Here is a 20,765-nt window from a genome sequence, read left to right on the forward strand (position 1 = left end):
GAAATTACTAAGGGTTAACAAAGACTTTGTTGCAATGTATAACAGAAGTTAAGAGAACAGTTAAGCAATTAAAGGGATATACTTAAAGACGACCTTAAAGGGATAGTTCACCCAAAAATTAAAATTATCCCATAATTTACACACCCTCAAGCCACCCTAGGTGTATATGCCTTTCTTCTTTCAGTCAAACCCAATCTTAAAGTTATATTAAAAAATATCCTGGCTCTTCCAATCTTTATAATGGTAGTAAACAGCAACAAAGATAGCAAAAAAGTGCATCCATCCATCATAAAAGTAATCCATATGACTCCCAGGGGTTAATAAAGTGATTCTGATGCATTTTTGTAAGAAAAATATCCATATTTATAACTTTATAGACTATAATCTCTAGCTTCCGGTAACATTCGTCTGCGCATTCATGAATTCCGGCGTATGACATAGGATGTAGGAATAGCACAAGCTTAGGTGAGAGCAGACGCCTAACTAACCCTTTAAGTTACCTTAAGTTTTTTCTTGCAACCCAAGTTTCACCAAGGTTATCCTTTACCTTCTAATGTATTGTTTTCTTAATCTAAGGGATTTGATGCAAACAGGTTTTGGCCCAGATCCCTCCCTCCTTTTGTTGTACACCAGGCAAAAATCATAAGTAATTAAACTAATAACACACCTTTCCTAAACCAGGCACATGATTTGACAAATCATCCTCAAAGTATGACATAATGGCAAGTATGATAAATAGCAACAGTGATGTTTGGCCTTGTAGGGATGGACCCAGAGTTCGGCTTAGTGAATCAGGTCATCTTAACCTCTTTCCAAAGTATGTCCAAGAAGAGATAAACAAGACAGTGTGCATCCTATCAACAAGTTTGCTTGGACATGACCTTTCGGTCCTCCTCAAATAGTTCCACTGGTTCATCTCAGTAGATCTTCAAAGATAAAAGAAACCTTTTGTAAAAACAGCAGTACTCTGGAAATATCCATAAAGGCATCAATGTAGAGAGACAGGAGAGCAAGAGGGGAGCCAATTCCCAGAGGTGGTGTCCTCAGCGTAAACCCCAAGATTTTGTCCTACCATCTGATCAGGATCAGAGTGTGAGTACCTCAGTGAGATTAATATTTTCATAATACAGGAAGTCCTAGCTAATGAACTCTTCTACAGAAGACCCTCTCTACAATAAACTCCAAAAAGGTTTCTCCACTGCTCGAGTCTTCATCTATCTCACATTCCCTGCATAGCTCAGGCCTATTTCCCAACTTAAGACTATTCATCATATAACAAGACAGTCCATTAAACTGCAATTAAAATCTTTTATTTCGAGCTGTAAACTCCAACTGTTAAAAATGATTAAGGATAGGAAATGTAACTACAATTACAATTCCATTAATTAGTTTAGTCCTACCTTCCATTAGCTGAAATCAAACATCATTCTTTTTCAGAACTGGCTTCTTTTTATTTTTTTATTGGAACTGGTTCTAAAAATTTTGATTTTGATCACCTCTTTCTGCTCTCCATCCTCTCGCTTGTAGATGATGATGTACTTTCTGACGTTTCCAGGAGCTGCATCCCAAGTTAGACGCATGGAGCTGTGAGTCACTTCTGTGATTCTCAACTCACCCGCTGGAGGCAGAGGCACTAGAAGACAGAGAGAGAGAGAGAGATTTAATTTGATATTTATAAGAACTTACAATACATATTGACAATAAAAGATCGAAACCATCTGAAGAGAGACGTACGAGTGACTCCTCTGTCGATCAGGGGTTCGCTGGCGTCCACTCCATGTAGGGCGAACAGGGAGATAGAGTACGCTGTGTTTGGAACCAGCTGCAATAACTGGACATCATTCACATCTGCTCCAACTCGCATCTGCAGGAGGGAGGGATGTAAAGAGGATGGACATTAGCGAAGCAACGACCCAGCGAGACAAGACTTGTTATGAGGAACACCTGGCATAAACACACTCCCGGTTAAGGTATGTCACCTCCAGACTATATCAGATCAGCCGGGTCTCCTGGGACGATGGTTGTGACTTTTCCAAAAAACACAGTGCATCTGCAGATATTTGGGTGCTATTATGTACATGACTTCAGGGAGGAAATAGATCTAGAACAGACAGCATTATCTCCTTTTTTGCCAAAAGAAGGATTTTATTACTCAGAGGCCACTCTTTCATTCTCAGGAGACTAAAACTTTTGGCTAAGCCTAATTTAATTATCAACTTTGTCTCTGTGAAATACAATAAGAGTAAAGAGCTTTAAAATGAATGTGGATAGCAGATCATTTGACCTCAAAGGAATTTGATGAGAAAGGTTTAAGTCAAAAATGATATCTATAATTTTTGATTGCAGACTTCTGTATCTTCGTAACTTTGAGATAATTAGAGTCTTTTTCCGACTGATAAAATCCTAATTGAATAACATCCTGTTTGGAAGCTAAATTTAAATTTAGTTACATTTTTTAACTAAAATGAAAACTAAAACTATTGAAACTTGTAAAATAAAATAAAATAAAATAAAACTAGAACTGCTGCCTTGGCAACCAACTGAAATACAACAAGTTTAAGTCCTGAAGTTACTAAAACTGAAATAAAAATAAATTCAAGCTAAATAGAAATATTTAGAAAATAAAACTAATAAAAATAACAAAAACACTTACAAAAACACTTTAATTTTAAAAACAATTACAATTAAAATGAAAACTGAAAATCTAAAAATAATAGCTAATCCAAAATATTAATTAATACTATAATTGTATATAAATAATTGTAAAATAACACTTTGTGTCAGATTATGGAAATGGTTTTGCATTGATCTCATTTGTGATTTATCTTTCCTATAGGCCTGAACAGCAGTGTAAAACAGTTGCTCCCTGCTTTGACCATCTGGCTATACTAAAGGGGCCGCTGGCAAGAGGTGGGTTTACTCTGACTTGAGGTCTAATAAAGCAGAGGTGGAAATTTTGAGAGATCGTCTGGAGGGTGTTCTGGAAGGCGTCAGTGAGACAGACACTCACCTCCATCTTTCCAGAGGGCACGCTGGCGTTGATGGTGTTGTAGTTCAGCAAGTATCCACTGGCCCCGTCAACTAGCTCCCATCTGACCCGCATGGACGTCCGGGCCTCGTCGTACACGGTCATGCTGGTAACAGCAGGTAGGGGCACTGTGGAAAAAAAGGTTTAAATGATCTAAAATATCTTTCAAGCACATTCAAAACAGCTTTATAAGAATGAAAAAGTACAATAAAAAGTTGTGATTTCTCATCAACGTACATGTTTTGGTCACATTAAACGACCATAAAGCTAAAGCCACAATGACCACGGCAGATTATTGCATCCAAGTGGCTCATGACAAAACGATAAGCCTCTCTTTACGATGGGATAAGATCTTGTAATGTAGATCATAAACATTATAGTGAGAAATGTAAAAAAAGACTTAAGCAAACTATAAAGCGAGAATAGCCAATTAAGATGTTCTGTTTACTTTAAATCTGTAAAAAATGATTCAAGTTTTCTTTGTCCGTCCATAAGAACAAAACTAAGCTGTTGACAAGGGGCCACTTCACAGATTTTACAGCTGCTTCTTATTTGCGATGTGGAAACCAGCATTAAAATTGTATGTTGTATAGGAGCTGCAGTATTTCTTTGAGGTTTATTTCTGGCTTTGCTCCAAACAATACTGAGCTGCCTACCTAGACACATTTTCAGGCATCATTAGTGTGTTCCCAACACATTGGCTGTTACTTAACTTAAAGGATATTTTGTTTAGGCCAAATTCTTGCATATATATGTTTGTGGTTAGGTATTGGGGCAAGCCTGGTCATTCAAAAGTTGGTGGAAAACATGAGAAATGTACTTTACTTCAGAAAATGTGAGTGGTGTAGGGTGTTTTAAGTGTTTGCTAGGGAATTGTTAGATGTTTTCTAAGGTATTCTGGGTGGTTGCTAGAGTATCACATTCCATTTTCAGTTAGAAAGTTGCTGCCTTATGTAGACAATGTTGCGAAAATAGCCGCAGTACACAGGGAAACAGCTGTTTCCAGTGGGTGAGGTAAAGATAGGGTTTAATTAGTGAGTTTTATCAGACAATGAACAGTAGGAAAACTAGTGTGATTAACATAAACAGTATGAGAGGTTTTGATCTGCTCAACTTACATGTGGTTTCGGTTCCTTTCAAAGGCTCACTGCTCTCCTCACCAATCACTCCATAGACTCTGACAACATACTCGGTCATGGGGGTCAAGTTGACCAGGACAACTGTGTTTTCTTCACCATCAACGAACATCTGAAAAAAATCATCAGGGAGAGGTGATTGTCTGCTGAGAGGGGTATTACACAAGATGGAGGGGTGAAACGGGGAGGCATGTGGACATCTGTAATCATCTCTCTTAAGTTGCAGGTTCTTAGAGGTCGGAATTCAGCACGCGGACACGCAGGACATGTTGTGGGATTTATGGGATCTAGTTCAGCCCATGCTGATACATGATACTTTTAAGCCATATAGATCATCCCAAACGTACACAGTGTAGGCTATACGGTAAAATAAAATATGACATGATGCATAGCTTTGAATGAATGTTATATGAAAGCTGTCCTGTTTTACTGAAGTCATTAAAGTTATGTAGAGGTGTAAAGGTATGTAGAGATATAGAAATTAAATGTCAAATGTTACTCTTCATCAAACTTGACTTTTATAGCAACCATGCAAAGGGCACAATAATAAATAAGCGATAGGCACATTTAAATTCTGTTCCACAAGAGAACTGTCTACCTAGACAGAATCATAGATATACTCCTAATGCAAAAGATTACAGTAAAAAAAATAATAATAATAATAAAATTACACTAGCTTCTAAAATACTCTGTTTTGGCAAATTTTGAAGGCGGCATTGTGAAAAGGAAACCATCACAACAAGCTTAGAATAGAACTGATTGAAATGCAGATACCTTAATATTTTTATTCAATACTGAAAACTATAGTTTAAACCTAAATCAAATTTTAAAAATGTATTTAAATATTTGTGTTATAGGATTGTGACATTAACTTTACATTAACAAGATAATGTCAAACTCTACCAGAATCAACCATGAGTGTTGCTGCCTATTTAGTGTATCAAATAAGAGGTTGTTGAAGCTCATTGATGGTTAGGAGGTTGCATTATAAGGCAGCTCACTAGGTTTTGGAACATTATAAAGATTTGCAGAAGATGCAAGAGAACGCAGGCTAATAAATGAAAGTTTAAAGTCTGTGAAGTATCTACCATGCATGCATTTGTCCATTTGAACAAAAGCTGGATATAGGTGTATTTAATGCTCACCATTTCAGTGCTTCCACCAGCGGCAGGGACGTACTCGATACGAAACTTCTCCACTGGCTCGTCAGGTGGGATCCAGGTAGCACGGAAGGAGTAATGTGTGACCTCAGAAGTCACCAGGTCAGTGGGTGTCCCTGGGCCGCTGTCTGATTCATGGAAAGCAATGGAAAAATGTAAGCGGTGGTGTCAAACAGCTCTCAAACAGGTTTACACTTAGACTGTAAATCTTCCTCAGGCCTATTAGCTTCTTGCAAAAGGTTAAATGGGTTATATATCACAAGTTTCATGGTTCTGTAAATCACTGCTATCCCCCAAGGAGGATCAGAGTGCAACCTACACTTTTCCCTCACAGTCTTTTCGGCAAGATTATTAGTAAAAAAAAAACAAAAAACAAAGAGCCGTCTGGGAAAACAAGAGCTCAAATCAAAAATGGATGGCATGAGTTCAAGCAGTTTAGCTGAGCCAAACTTTGGAAGCTTTGGGAGTTCTTGGTTTTTTGTTTCTAGTTTGCAGAACAGATTCATTTAGATTCACAGACTGTTTTCAGTCAAAACATGCACTAGTCAATTCCGTGACTGTACCTGGGCCTTTAACACTATTACAGAGGTTGACAGTGAGGTCGTCCACAATGTCCAACAGGAAGGAGAAGTCATTGACATTGTACATGTGAATTTCATCAGGGTCGGAGGCAATGGACCGCAGCTCATTTTCATCTGCATTCTTCACACCTAGGAGCCAAGAGGAGATTGATTATTATTGAATCATTATTAAAAGATCTCAATTACTCTAGCTGGGTCAAAGAGACGTAGATCAAGCTGTAGTCTTGCCAAATAAAAAGATGTGAGATGCTTGGACACAGGAGAGCTCTGGGTTGAGTATCTCTTACTGGCATGCAAACTATTTATTCAATTGTGACTGAATAGACAGTACATCAACAATGTCAAGAAGAGAACTTACCGACGGCATAGAGCTCAATGCCAGAGTCACGCAGTTTCTGAGAATTCACTATAATCTCGTCCTGAGATTTGCCGTCAGTAACAAGGACACCAATCTTACGAGAATCGGGTCTCATACCCACGTTTGCTTTGAAGTTGTTCTGGAGGATGTAGTTCAAGGCCATACCTTTGGAAACACATTAAGTTACATGTTGGTTTCGTATGATGACATCTACAGTCACTATATTTTATTAGTTCTATTGCATTTCTCTATGAGAAATGTCTGTTGTGGATTCATGCATTTCTTATACAGGTGCTGGTCATATAATTAGAATATCATCAAAAAGTTGATTTATTTCACTAATTCCATTCAAAACGTGAAACTTGTATATTATATTCATTTATTACACACAGACTGATATATTTCAAATGTTTATTTCTTTTCATTTTGATGATTACAACTGACAACTAAGGAAAATCCCAAATTCAGTATCTCAGAAAATTAGAATATAACTTAAGACCAATACAAAGAAAGGATTTTTAGAAATCTCGGCCAACTGAAAAGTATGAGCATGAAAAGTATGAGCATGTACAGCACTCAATGCTTAGTTGGGGCTCCTTTTGCCTGAATTACTGCAGCAATGCGGCGTGGCATGGAGTCGATCAGTCTGTGGCACTGCTCAGGTGTTATGAGAGCCCAGGTTGCTCTGATAGTGACCTTCAGCTCTTCTGCATTGTTGGGTCTGGCATATCGCATCTTCCTCTTCACAATACCCCATAGATTTTCTATGGGGTTACGGTCAAGCGAGTTTGCTGGCCAATTAAGAACAGGGATACCATGGTCCTTAAACCAGGTACTGGTAGCTTTGGCACTGTGTGCAGGTGCCAAGTCCTGTTGGAAAATGAAATCTGCATCTCCATAAAGTTGGTCAGCAGCAGGAAGCATGAAGTGCTCTAAAACTTCCTGGTATACAGCTGCGTTGACCTTGGACCTCAGAAAACACAGTGGACCAACACCAGCAGATGACATGGCACCCCAAACCATCACTGACTGTGGAAACTTTACACTGGACCACAAGCAATGTGGATTTTGTGCCTCTCCTCTCATCCTCCAGACTCTGGGACCCTGATTTCCAAAGGAAATGCAAAATTTACTTTCATCAGAGAACATAACTTTGGACCACTCAGCAGCAGTCCAGTCCTTTTTGTCTTTAGCCCAGGCGAGACGCTTCTGACGCTGTCTGTTGTTCAAGAGTGGCTCGACACAAGGAATGCAACAGCTGAAACCCATGTCTTGCATACGTCTGTGCGTAGTGGTTCTTGAAGCACTGACTCCAGCTGCAGTCCACTCTTTGTGAATCTCCCCCACATTTTTGAATGGGTTTTGTTTCACAATCCTCTCCAGGGTGCGGTTATCCTTATTGCTTGTACACTTTTTTCTACCACATCTTTTTCTTCCCTTCGCCTCTCTATTAATGTGCTTGGACACAGAGCTCTGTGAACAGCCAGCCTCTTTTGCAATGACCTTTTGTGTCTTGCCCTCGTTGTGCAAGGTGTGAATGGTCGTCTTTTGGACAACTGTCAAGTCAGCAGTCTTCCCCATGATTGTGTAGCCTACAGATCTAGACTGAGAGACCATTTAAAGGCCTTTGCAGGTGTTTTGAGTTAATTAGCTGATTAGAGTGTGGCACCAGGTGTCTTCAATATTGAACCTTTTCACAATATTCAAATTTTCTGAGATACTGAATTTGGGATTTTCCTTAGTTGTCAGTTATAATCATCAAAATTAAAAGAAATAAACATTTGAAATATATCAGTCTGTGTGTAATGAATGAATATAATATACAAGTTTCACCTTTTGAATGGAATTAGTGAAATAAATAAACTTTTTGATGATATTCTAATTATATGACCAGCACCTGTATATTCAATGTGCAAAACACTTCTGAAACTGATTTAAAGGTGAAGTGTGTCATTTTGGCATTAAAATATAACTCTTACAGTTTAACTATAAGCAAGCCATTTGTAGGTGTACACAGTCAGTGACATTGTTTGTTTGCACATTGCGAAATGTCAACATTCTGCCTCAGCCAAGCAAAAATGTATTTTGAAAACCAGGGGAAAAAAGGCAAAGGTACAAGACTGTGCACTCAACAGCTGGGAGCTTCAATTCCATGAAGCATAGTGAATGACATGTTTAAATTAAAAATGACAGACAAATACAAAACTCTGGATTTAAAGATGTTGATGTGCATACAGAGGGAACATATTTGACATTTATTGCAAACTATGCATATGTAACCCCTCCTGTTCAAACCGTCCACTCGAACGCAGGTCCGTCGGCATGGGAGTCGGGTGCTCTAACAAGGAGGCTAAAGACCGCAGTCTCTAGCTTCAGTTGCTAGAGTGCCTCTTGAGTTCATTTTTAAAAAATATATGTTAAAAAAATGGACTGACGACTTCAACAAAGCTCACAGTAGGTCTGTCTTTAAATGTTTATTATAAGTTATCTTTAAAAATTAATTCCCCTATGGAGATTATGGGAAGCAGACTATCATGTTTTGCAATTGCCACTAGATGTGCATAAATGACACACAACACCTTTAAATGTTGTTTTCAGGAATTTAGATGAACAAATAAGAGTTCATCTTCAAGACTGTAAATAATAAAGCACTTATGTAATGGCTCTGTACCCGTCATAGTATTTCCGCCTTTGTAGGGTAAGTTGGCCACAGCCTCCATCAGTGAATCACGGGTGGCGTGGGCATTCAAATGCCACTCGGTTTTGGGATCCCCGCTGTACTGAGCCAAACCTGTGAGAGAAGCACATGCCATTATGAATGAAAGTGTAAAGGTTCCTGTTAAAAACTCAATAAGAAGCCCAGCATAAAGCCCACATCTGGAGTCCAAATGCACGAATATACCTTCAACATATCTAAAAACATGAAGTAAACAGAGGCAGGGGAGACTTGCCGATTTGAACCCTGTCAGGGCCGATGTCAAAGACGCCCACCATGCGACCAATAAAAGCCCGGATGGTTTTGAAGTTTAAACGGCCGATACTCCAGGATCCATCAACCAGCAGGACGATATCAGCCTTGGCTGTGGTTTTACACTGAGCATCTGTGAGTAAAACACACCAGAGTCATACAGCAAGAAAAGCCAATTGGAGCTTAGATGTGATTGTATAATCGCCGATGGCAGGCAGAGTTCAACAGGAGAGTGATGAGAAACGGGGAAGAGATGTGTGTACACATGCTCACAGCAAATAAAAAAGGCACATTTACATCGCAATAACTTCAAAACATCACACTTTTAGATAAGACTTTTATTTCTCTGTAAGTTCTTGGAGCTACAGACTCTTTCCGTTCAATTTCTACTTTTCTCCTTTGAATCTTCAGTCTTGCGTTGTATCCAAATCCCCTTTGGCATTCGGCCCTGGAGGCCATTTTCCTGGAATTGTCATTGCTTCTGTTCTACAGAGAAAAAAAGTAGCCCTTTGTGATGCATGAAATATGAGCTTCATCTCTTTTGTGCATTCCACCACTGTAGAACGTGTGGAGATCCAGATATCTATTAAGGGTGAGAAGAGCCTCAAAACTGAGACTAGAGCACTGGTGATCTCACTGGATATCATCACACATGGTCTGCAAGTGAAAAATATCTTGTGAAATTGATTTATATACACACACATGCTCATAAAATAAAGATATATAAAAATCAGTGAGGTGGAACCGGTTTCTTGCTGGAAAATCAAAATAGCTGGTTTTACATGGTTCCTAGCTGGTCCAGGATGGTCACTGGCAATCATTAGACGGTCTATATTGTATTTAGAGTTTTAATTAAAAATATATATAGTTTTATTAGACATCACATGCTAAACAGATGGCAGAATAATCTAAAAAATTTACTGTTGTTTTCTAATTGAGCGAAACTAAACTACATAAAATATATTGAAATGAAAAGTAAATTTAAAAATATAAATAAAAACTGATTTTTTTTTTTTTCTTCAAAAAAACTATAAGCTGGTATGATCTGTTATACCACTGTTAGTTCAGTCTGACATAACGCTGACAGACAGCGATGAAGAGCAAAGAAACATAACACTTTCCTAAACGTGTTCTATTCTGTGGCCTTCTCTCTCTCCTCAACAAAATAGTGCCTAACTGAAAACAGAGCATTTTTTCCATGAACTGTCACAGTGCTAAAAAATGGGAGACAGGTGCAAATACGTAAAAACCCTCGAACACGTCACAGAGGGCTTCATGCTGTAATTTGTTTTGCCAAAAAAGATGCAAAGTACTGATTATAACATGTTGTTTGTGATGAAGGCTGATTATGTGAAAGGATGAAATTATTTCATGAATTTTATAAAATCAGTAGCAAAAGACTAAACAGATATTAGGCTATTATAACACCACCCAATATCCTGTACGACCTAGATGAGGTTGGCTGAAAAGTAAAGTGATTTCAGAAACATTTTGATGAAATATTCTAAATGAATCATGTAATAATGGAACAGGTAAAAAGAACACAAACAGGGTTAATTTTGATTACACGTCAACTTTTAGAACCTGGAGTCATCCTACTTGACCAGACCACTGGTTTGGGCTAGTTTGCAGTGATACACGTGGAAAACTGTGCCCTCATGTGACCTTCACTGTGGTCGTTTCACAACTAAACTCCCGTAGCACACTCCCATCATCCTCCCTGCATCTGCTGCTTAACTCCTCGCTGCTGAACAACTTAACCTCTGGAAAGTCTTTCACGTTATGACTACACTCAAGTCTTTAAACTGCCTGCCAATAGCTGCCAGAATCAAACTCAAGACTGTTGCTGGCGAAGTGTTCTGCCAAAGGCTTTGAGCCCACAACTTCAAACCAAACGCTTGATCTCACCATGCAAACAGTGTCCATTTGTACACTTTTGTTCATCAGAACAAGCCCATTCATTCCTTTTAAATCTAGCATTGAAAGACACCTCCTCTAGAAGTCAAGAATGTTAACATTTGGTGGCATGTTATCATAACGGAAAATACAATTGTTTGTTGCCAATTTTGTGTCAAAGTTGCCTAAATTGTGGCAGTCTGTTTTAAATAATTTATCAATAATTTGAACATTAGAAAGGGAAGGTGAAGGGGAATTCTGAGATACCGTATTCTTAGAAAATAAAATATTAATACCTTAATAATAATAATACAATATAAAATAATAATATTATTATAATATCCAATTTTTTGTTATCATTATTATTCATATTTTTCATTGTTAAGTATTTGTTTTATATTATTATTATTAATAATAAAAATAATAATAATATTTTTTATTATTCTTTATATTACTCATTTATATTTTTAATTGTTACATATTTGCATTTTATATTTATCATCTTATTTATTAATAACATTGTTTAAAATTTTATTAAAATAAAAAAAATAAATAAAAAAAAAAATTTATTAATAACATTGTTTGAAAACAGACAAGCAGAGATGGTTAGAGGTGAACGTGAAACCACAAGTGAGACAGAAGGAAGCAAAAGTTTTGCAGTATTTTTTCAATCCCCACACTGGTGTTAAGTTTCCACGAGTTTGTACGATTTGAGTAGGGTAGAGAAAACGCATCCACGCTTCAGCCAGCATCCCAGTCGACATACGGCACGTATTATGAGCTGCCCTGCACACATGCACATTTTATATTTATCATCTTATTTATTAATAACATTGTTTATATTATTTATAATATTTGTGCTCTACTAATCATTGACGCGATTCTGCATTAATGGCTAGTCTTGATTCATATGACGCTGAATGGCAATCATTCTTCCAGGGGTTCTTTGTAGTTCTTGATACCTCACTTTAGCACTTCAACAGAAAGTGCATGCTAAGAACGTACTATAAACATGACGTCTTAGAATGAGGTGCTGAGATTATACCGGATAATTCAACAGGTGTTTCATTGCTAGGTGCATCAGAAAGAGTGGTCTTCTCCTCCCCGGCCAGTGGCATACTTTCACCTCCATCAAACATGCCAAAAACAGCCACAGAGTATTTAGTTCCAGCTCTGTGAAAGGAGAACAGGACTGAAACCATTTGTGCCATCTTAAAACAAGAAGTATGTTTAGCATCATTATGTAGAGAAAAGCATCTAAAGGTGATGCTAAACATTACCTGAGTTCCTCTAGAACAACCGTGTTGTCGTATGGTCCAACAAGAAGTTCTCCTAGATCAATATCATTTCCGCTGGGATGGAAGGTGACTTTGTACCCTCGTACATCACCGGGAGCATGGTCCCAGGACACACGGAAACTGGTTTTGGTGGGTTCAGAGGTCTGTAGGTTTCTTGGGGCTTTATATGGTGACACTGCAGGATGAAGAGAAGGCGGCGATATCAGCAGATGCTAACACAATCCAGCTACAACATCCAGCAAAAACACTATGGGCGTAATTTTCAAACATTCTGAATTATATGCAACTACATTTTTATATTTTCTAAGTAAATAGTATGTGAATAGTATGTGATGCTAAGGTGCTCTGGGTAGTTGTCAAGAAATTGCAATGCAGTTGCTAAGGTGTTCAGAGTGTTGTTTTTTAACACATTGCTATGCAGTTGTTAGGGTGATTGCTTACTGGACAAAGCCAAAAAAGTCTGAATGTTGTGATATTCTGGTCTCTTGATATGGTCCCTCTTTCAATGTAAGTCTTTGTGTTTTTTTGTTTTGTTTTGTTTTGATTTGTTTTTTGTTTTTGTCTGCTTTATCATTCATGAGGTGAAAATCTTGTTTGATCACAATTCAGAACAATTTGAAGAATCATTAATGCTGCAAAAAATATATGGAATGAGTAATGTGTGAAGATTAACACTAACAAGTTTAGGGCTTTGTTCCAATCCGTAACCCTACACTGCAAGAAAAAAAGTTCTTCCTCAGTGTTTTTGTTTTGTTTTCTAGTACAAATATGTAAACATTCTTAAATCAACATATAATTACATGAGAAGCAAAATGATATAAAGTCTTGTTTTCTAAAAAAAAATCTATCAATCTAATGTATTTTTATTCTTTAGCGTTTGGAAACCTGTAAATTATTCTTGTGTAGATCTGTTTTGTACTTTGTACAGCACTTTGGAACAATCTACACTGTTAAGTAAAGTGAACTTTTACTTAAAATAAGAAAAAAAATCTTGTTTTCCCTGACTTGATTGGCAGACATTTTTTTCTAAGCTTCAGTCATTTTGCTTCTCAAGTAAATGTATCTTGATTTAAGAATCTTTAGATAATTATACTGGAAAACTGTACTGTACTGAGGAAGAACATCATTTTTTCCAGTGTAAGTGGTGATGTATGCCTGTGTCTGTACAGATCTGTGACTCATGGGCTTTGAATTATTGGCCAACGTACGTGTGGTTCCTACTCCTTGCCTTGCTTTTCCTTCTCCTCGTTTGTAAATGGGATGCACGGTGATGAGGTAGGTGGTCAGGGGCTGCAGTTTTCTCAGCATGGTGGTGGTGACGTTGGCTGGGATCTTCATCGTCATCTCTTTACCGCCAGCCTGAGGGACGTACGTGAGCCTGTAGCTGACCACAGGGCCTGGAGCGGCTTTCCACGTCACACGCATGGTTCGTTCAGTTTCATCAAACACCACTAAAGCCTTGCCAGATGCAGATGCTACAAAACAGACAAGAACATTTGACTGAAATTCTACTAGACTTTCCTCAACGACCTGAATAAATCAAAAACTGACATATGAAATGAAAACAGACAAGCAGAGATGGTTAGAGGTGAACGTGAAACCACAAGTGAGACAGAAGGAAGCAAAAGTTTTGCAGTATTTTTTCAATCCCCACACTGGTGTTAAGTTTCCACGAGTTTGTACGATTTGAGTAGGGTAGAGAAAACGCATCCACGCTTCAGCCAGCATCCCAGTCGACATACGGCACGTATTATGAGCTGCCCTGCACACATGCAACCCTTTAAATCTGCTCTTTCCCGCAGTGGCGATGTTCACTGCACCCAGGCTGCGATCAGATCACTTTTTCCACCCGGAGGCAAGTGACTACTGCACAGAAATTCAAAACTCACTGTACTCGCCAAGATTTGGTGCCAAACGCAAAACCAGAACTTGAAGAAGTCACGCTAACGTTCAATAATTTTTCGACTAGCTAAGATTCAAAGGTTTCTTTCCTTTTCCATTCCATTCCTTCGATCGAACTATGTACCTCAGACTGCAGTAAAAGGTTGTCGATTGATGCACTTTAAATGGCAGAGCCCGAGGCACAGACATGCATGTCCTGTCAGGTCAGGTATTGCCTTAAGAACCATCTTTCTTTCCTACAAGATGTTTGCTAGATTTAAAGATAATCACAACCCTATTCTAACCCAGCCAAACCTAACCTCCAGCTTCCTTCAGTGAGTCAGTCATCCCAAATTGTTTAACTGGGTTCGATTAACACTATTAAATCGTCCAAAAACAGTTTAAAGTATTTTACAAACATTTTTAAGTAACTATGATACCATTAAACAACCTTGAGACTCCCTGAGACAATTTATAATTAGAGCTATTATTATTATTATTATTATTATTAACTCTAATTATAAAAAAGACAGAAATCCATTACATAAGCAAATAATAAATAAATAAATATTTGAGAATAATAATAATAATAATAATTTTATTTTACACTACAAGTTACAAGACTAATATATCTTAAATTCTTCATTTTTAAATAATAAACAATGGAAAACTGCCTGTAAACATTTAAGTCTGTTTCATCAACAACAAGTCATAAATGTTTTCTTGCTACAAATCTGGTAAAATGCTAAAAACTTGATGATGCTTGTCAAGCTTCACTCTGAAACATGCAGTGCAGCATTTTGAAAATCGCACTAAACCAAAATGCATTTTAAATTGTATTATATTTAGATTAATTGTGCAGCCCTACTTATTTATTGTAATTTTATTTTATGATTTAATTAATAATTAATAGCTTTCACCAACCCACACACTCCTGCAGTTATATGGGATTACTACAATAATTGAAATAACAATTAAAACGAACCATCAGTGGTTTCTTCTCCAACAAGTGGTTCTCCTTCCCCGCCATCATACGACGCGAACACAGACACCTGGTAGCGTGTTTCAGGGGTGAGGTTCTCCAACAGTGTGCTGGTCACATCCCCAGGCACCAGCTTCTCCCCAGACTCCTCGGAGTAGAGAGACCTCCAGTGAACACGATACTGCCTCACCCTTCCTGGAGCAGCCGTCCATGACGCCATGAAGCTGGTGTCGGTCACATCACTGGTTATCAAGTCTCTCGGTGAGCCCAGTGCTGCAGGCACAACAAAAAACTGACTTTAATATACAAAAATTCTGAGAAACGTTAGAAAGTGGGTGCTGTGGTGTAGTGGATAAAGCTCACGACCAAAGTGGAAGTTTGCTGGTTTGAGCAATGCAAGAAATGGTGGATTATCACTGTAATAATTGTACAGTTGCTTTGGATAAAATGACTACTTGCTCACAGGTAAAAAGATTTACATTAAGCAAGAACAAGATTTCATTCCAAGCTGTATTTTAGCAGAATCACCCTGGGCCATAATCTGTGATATATTTCCAGAAGCAGACAGGCCATTTCTCATGATGTCTCTGGTGTCACTGGTGCAGGTGTGTCATGACTGCAATGAGCACTAATTCATTCAGATGAAACTAAACTTAACAGCTGGTAATAAAGTCTAAAGTCAACACACACTCACACAGACACTCACAAACACCTTGCAAAACCAACCACACAGAGAGTGCAAAAAGCATTTTGTCATTGTAGCTAAACTTCATGGAAACTTCACTTAAGGATCTTAGGACAGTCTCTTCTAAGTGACCTCCTTCAAATATTTTACATACATGTAATGAAATTCTTTTACTTAAATGATTGAAAGACTGTCTCAGGAAGACTGATGTACCATCAGATATACAGCATGATCTCCAGGCATTCTCAGCGGTGTAAAGATGGACTGAAGATAAAGCTTGTTTCAGAATAAAGGTCTGTTGAATATTTTAAATCTCTTTTTATGGACTGTTATTTATTCATTTGTATTAATTATTGTTTTTTTTATTATTTCAGTTTTAGTTATAATATATATATATAATTTCAGTTAACATTTATTTTATTTCAAGTAACACTTTCATTGTTTTTGGTTTTGGAGCAAAACATGAAAAATATACACTGTTTTAAATCACTGCAAGACACTGAGAGACTATGGAGAAGAAGCAGACATGTGAACACTTGCCAGCTTATTTTTTTCCAAAACAAGGCAAATCCCCACAAAACCACCATAAAGTGCTCTCCTCAGATCTCTGATACCTTCTCAAATCCCTAGTCATTCTTCATCCTTCTATCCTTGTCTTTTCACCCCCTCCTGTTCTGTCTCATCCTTGCCTGACACGATTATACGTCTCCACAATTTTCACAAATTGGAAACAGTGCATCTTGTTGAACAATGTGAGTTCTAACATCTTTCCTCAACATGTGACTTTCAGATGAGTTTCTCTGCAGCCCAACAGCAGGATTTTATTGGACTCTGCCTTTAAAAGAGCCTTGAAATTCAAATGATCTTTTATATCCATTTAAAGATGCAATTCCATTCAAAAAGCCAATCCAGCATCCCATGCTTCTCCGAAATCCAAAGCCGAGACAGGCCATACACATGCAGTAAATTTTCCGCAGTGTTTTTGAAGTTTAACCTCATGTCAATCAACGGGAAAGCGCAGGTGCTGAAAGAGCTTTCGGTTGTCCCCTTCATCTGTGCTTTACGTACATCTCCGGGTTCATGGGCCGGACAGCAAGACCAGCTTGAATGCATTACACGCTTCTAACAGATGGCAAACAGGAAGAACAATTCTCCTCTGAGGATACCCATGTGCTGAAGTACAAAGACACCTTTTGGCCTGCTGATTAAGTCTTTATTTTAAATTAATATCCATGTGTAACAGTATAATATCCTGCTATGTAATCAGTCTCACTTCAATTGGCCACGTGCTACTCTAATGAGAATATAATACAAATAAATCCTTTTGGAAATGATCGAAAGTGCAAGGCAGGTAACGTGTTCCACATGCGTGCACTTTTGCGTTTACATTATGATAACTCGTGTCTCTTGATTCTCCTTTGAATATATGCATATGGGAACTTTTTTGTTTAATTTTTCAATCTTCTGTGAGATGATGAAACAAAACAGCTGATTTTAGTTTCACGGTTTACACCAGCAAGGTCACAGACAGACACTTTCAGAGCAACGGATTTAACGGATACAAAACCATCGCTTTGAACACAGCTTCAATTATTATGAAGAAAAAAATCTTTTTAAACATTTACGTTGAGATAAATGAAATGTCTCACTGTAGAATTGCAATGGGTTACAAATCCCTTTACATGCCGACTTTAAAATATAACAAATCTTTAGTTTAGTGTAGCTCAAAAACTACAACAAAAATAACATAATTTAAGTAAGAAATAAGGGAACTATTATAGCATCATGTAGCATTTCCCTTTTTTCCTGAAAGTCTCAAGGTCTTCTCAGTAATTTGCTGAAAATCATCTTTTTTGCGGTAATTGAACCTGTTGAAGACTCGCTGCACGCCGACAAGTCAATGATTAGCTAAGACAGTGTGTATTACCTCAAAATGTACGTAGCATCTGGAAATGTATATCTTCTCTGCTCTACAAATGAACACACTAGGTCATTAACTGGACCAGAGCCCACGGTCAATACACACCTGCATCAGATTGGGGACAGAACGGAAATCTTTCATGCTCTTCCTTAATGCATATCCTCTTGAGGTCACAAAGGAAGGAACAGAGATGTCTGGGTGACTCCTCTGTTCCTTTGTTTCAGAGTGGGACGGAGCTGCATAGTTCCTGCATTACTTAATTTTCTGCAATTGAGAACTTCATCTAGCCCAGCTCCCGCTAACCGAGTCTCAATGGATGGATGGACGAACTGAAATCACCATCTCACAATGTTCAATGTCAGTCCACAATCAAGCCATAATGCTACGCTCCTCACAGATCAGATTTTGAGAACAGGGCCTTCTGCATGCTAGACGAACTAGTCCATGGTCCACATCTCATGATTTAACCCTGAACTAACCCCATTCCACAAGCACCATGATGCACCAGGCCAAATCTCTAACCTACCAAATGCAAACCCTCAATACACACCCTCAATGTCACTTTAAGAAACATTCACCCAAAAATTCTGACATCATTTACTTCTTGTTCTTCCAAACCCATATATCTTGTGTAACCACTTGTGTAATATATTCCATGTCTTCAGAAGCTCATCTTTTTCAGTCACAAGACTTTTTTTTCCTCATCCACCATATTTATGACCATCAGCTGAGCAAAGTAATAGCTGTATATGACACCATTTTTGATCATTTTATTTGATCTATACCAGGTCCACATGACTGAAACAGATGAAGCCTGTAGCAGATATAATATGGCTTTAGAAAAATCTCATTTGAAAAACCTTTATGGTACTTTAATCATTTTTTGGTCACAATATATTTCCAGTGCATGGAAAACATCTCAGAGTCTTGACATCTCAGAGTACTTCGTTTATGCTCCATGTTGACAGAATTTTCATTTTTGGGTGGTTTTCTATCACTCAAATGTTATTCTCTCTGGGCTCTAATCTTTGGCCTTCAAATCTAACACTGCAGGTTCAGTGACATAAGATTACCGGAATTCTGTGATTTAAGATCTTGGGCAAGCCATGCTTCTGGTAATTTCATTAGAGGATACTGTAGCTTAAGATTTGGTCTTCTGAAACCCCAGAAGGCCTGTGAGCTGTTTATCTGGGCTGAAGGAAAGAAAGAGTATTATAATCGCTTGACTCTGTTCAACCTATTTGTTTATCCTTTCTGACAGGAGCTGAGGATGTTAAAAATGCCCCTAGTTCTTCCAAGGCTGTCCTTTCTCAACTGGTAAAAAAAAAGCATTTTGTGCTGCAATGCACTCACTGGGAGTTCAATGGGGGCCTTTTGCATTGACACAAATCATTATAACAATTTCACATTTAAGAGTCTTTTTTTTCTTGGGGAGAATTGGACTATGTCTGGGATATATATCCTTGGGTACTCAGAAGCCTTAGTGCTAATGTCATTTAGCAGATTCCTTTATCCAAAGAAGCATACAGGAGCAACCTATGGTAGGATTAAAGTAATAGTAGCTGGTAAGTTGCTGGTTTGATCCCACCCTATCATTTACTAATGATTGACAATGAAAATAACTACTTTTCTTTGCTTTTTATATTATTTTTGGACCTCAGTAGTCCCAATTTTCTGTAATATATTTTCTTCTGTGTTTCAAGAAAGAAAGAAAGAAAAATATACAGGTTTTTAATGATGTATTTCATTTTTTGATGAGCTTCACCTTTAAAGATCCTGGCTCTCCCCTTTTGTTGGGATTGAACCAGCAACCTTCCAGTTACCAGCCCTGAGCTTTAACCACTACATCACACCACCCCCAACATGGGTTTAAGACAATGTGTCCTTAAGATAATGTTGCACAGATTCTGTATGACTTAAATGAATGAATGAATGTTGTTCTAAAAAATGAATGTTTTCTAAGTGCAATCCCATACCTTCCAGTGTAGTTCCAGTGCCCTGGATTGGATCTCCTAATCCTGAGGAGTAGCGTGCCGTCACAGCCAGCTGGTACTCTGTGCCCGGCTGGAGATTCTTCAGCAGGGTCGCTGTGGTGTCCCCCTTAACCGTCACTTCCTTCATCTCACCACCTTCTGTGGGCTGGTAGAACACACGGTACTGTAGGACTCTTCCTGGTGCCGCAGCCCAGGACAACTGCATGGATGACACCGTCTCTTGAAAAACACGCAGGTTTCTTGGCGAGCCACGTTCTGTCAGATGTAAGAAGAGAAAGCAGTTAGAATCAAAGTAACCTTAATGGTTGTTTGCAATCGATTTATCATCCACCAGGTGAAAAAAATCACTTAGAAACAGCACACCTCTGCCCAACAAGTTTTGAGGAATCACGTCTTTACCAAGCAGAAAAAAAAACTAATCTGTTGACTGGAACAGAGACAATGCAGAGATTAAACTATAGTTTAACACAGGAGTTAAAAGTCATGACCTGGGATTTGTCCTCCGCAGATAATAACTGTGGACAGACTGCAGCTGCATCGCTGTAGGCAGCCATTAAGACACAGCTGGCTCATGCTTGGACACTAACTACTCTCAGCCTTGATAAAGAACCGAGAGGTTTTGCCTAACCAAACAGAAATTTTTCGCCAACTCAACTAAAGAAATTCTGGGAAACGTCTCATAGAGTTTTTGTCAAAATCAACTTTGATTTTCCATTCACTTAAGGTATTTGGCTGCTCAAGCAATCTCTGTAAAACTTTACACCAGTTTTCTGAAATACCAGAGATTCACACCCTCAAGCGATTTGTTATTCTATAAATGCCTGGGAAACAACCAATGAAAATGCTAGAATGAGTGGGCACACGTCTTAAATAAAAG

The 20,765-nt window shown here is 38.2% G+C and overlaps 1 protein-coding gene across 5 annotated transcripts in view; it reads right to left on the bottom strand.

The window, feature by feature from the left end:
- Window positions 1-20,765, bottom strand: part of col12a1b (collagen, type XII, alpha 1b) — a 72,670-nt gene that overhangs the window by 41,617 nt on the left and 10,288 nt on the right. For 4 of the 5 annotated variants that reach the window (XM_048208032.1, XM_048208030.1, XM_048208033.1 and 1 more), the window contains exons 13-26: window positions 19,871-20,143; window positions 15,292-15,561; window positions 13,634-13,900; window positions 12,408-12,600; window positions 12,173-12,300; window positions 9,215-9,364; window positions 8,935-9,054; window positions 6,264-6,428; window positions 5,888-6,034; window positions 5,310-5,452; window positions 4,147-4,276; window positions 3,011-3,156; window positions 1,735-1,864; window positions 1,497-1,633 (exon numbers count right to left, since the gene is read on the bottom strand). In XM_048208032.1, coding sequence (XP_048063989.1) covers window positions 1,497-1,633; window positions 1,735-1,864; window positions 3,011-3,156; window positions 4,147-4,276; window positions 5,310-5,452; window positions 5,888-6,034; window positions 6,264-6,428; window positions 8,935-9,054; window positions 9,215-9,364; window positions 12,173-12,300; window positions 12,408-12,600; window positions 13,634-13,900; window positions 15,292-15,561; window positions 19,871-20,143 — 2,399 coding nt within the window. The remainder of the gene's footprint in view (window positions 1-1,496; window positions 1,634-1,734; window positions 1,865-3,010; window positions 3,157-4,146; window positions 4,277-5,309; window positions 5,453-5,887; window positions 6,035-6,263; window positions 6,429-8,934; window positions 9,055-9,214; window positions 9,365-12,172; window positions 12,301-12,407; window positions 12,601-13,633; window positions 13,901-15,291; window positions 15,562-19,870; window positions 20,144-20,765) is intronic. The other variant, XM_048208034.1, reaches the window with a different exon arrangement.

Source organism: Megalobrama amblycephala, linkage group LG11 (assembly GCF_018812025.1).
Source record: "Megalobrama amblycephala isolate DHTTF-2021 linkage group LG11, ASM1881202v1, whole genome shotgun sequence".
NCBI classification, from domain to species: domain Eukaryota; kingdom Metazoa; phylum Chordata; class Actinopteri; order Cypriniformes; family Xenocyprididae; genus Megalobrama; species Megalobrama amblycephala.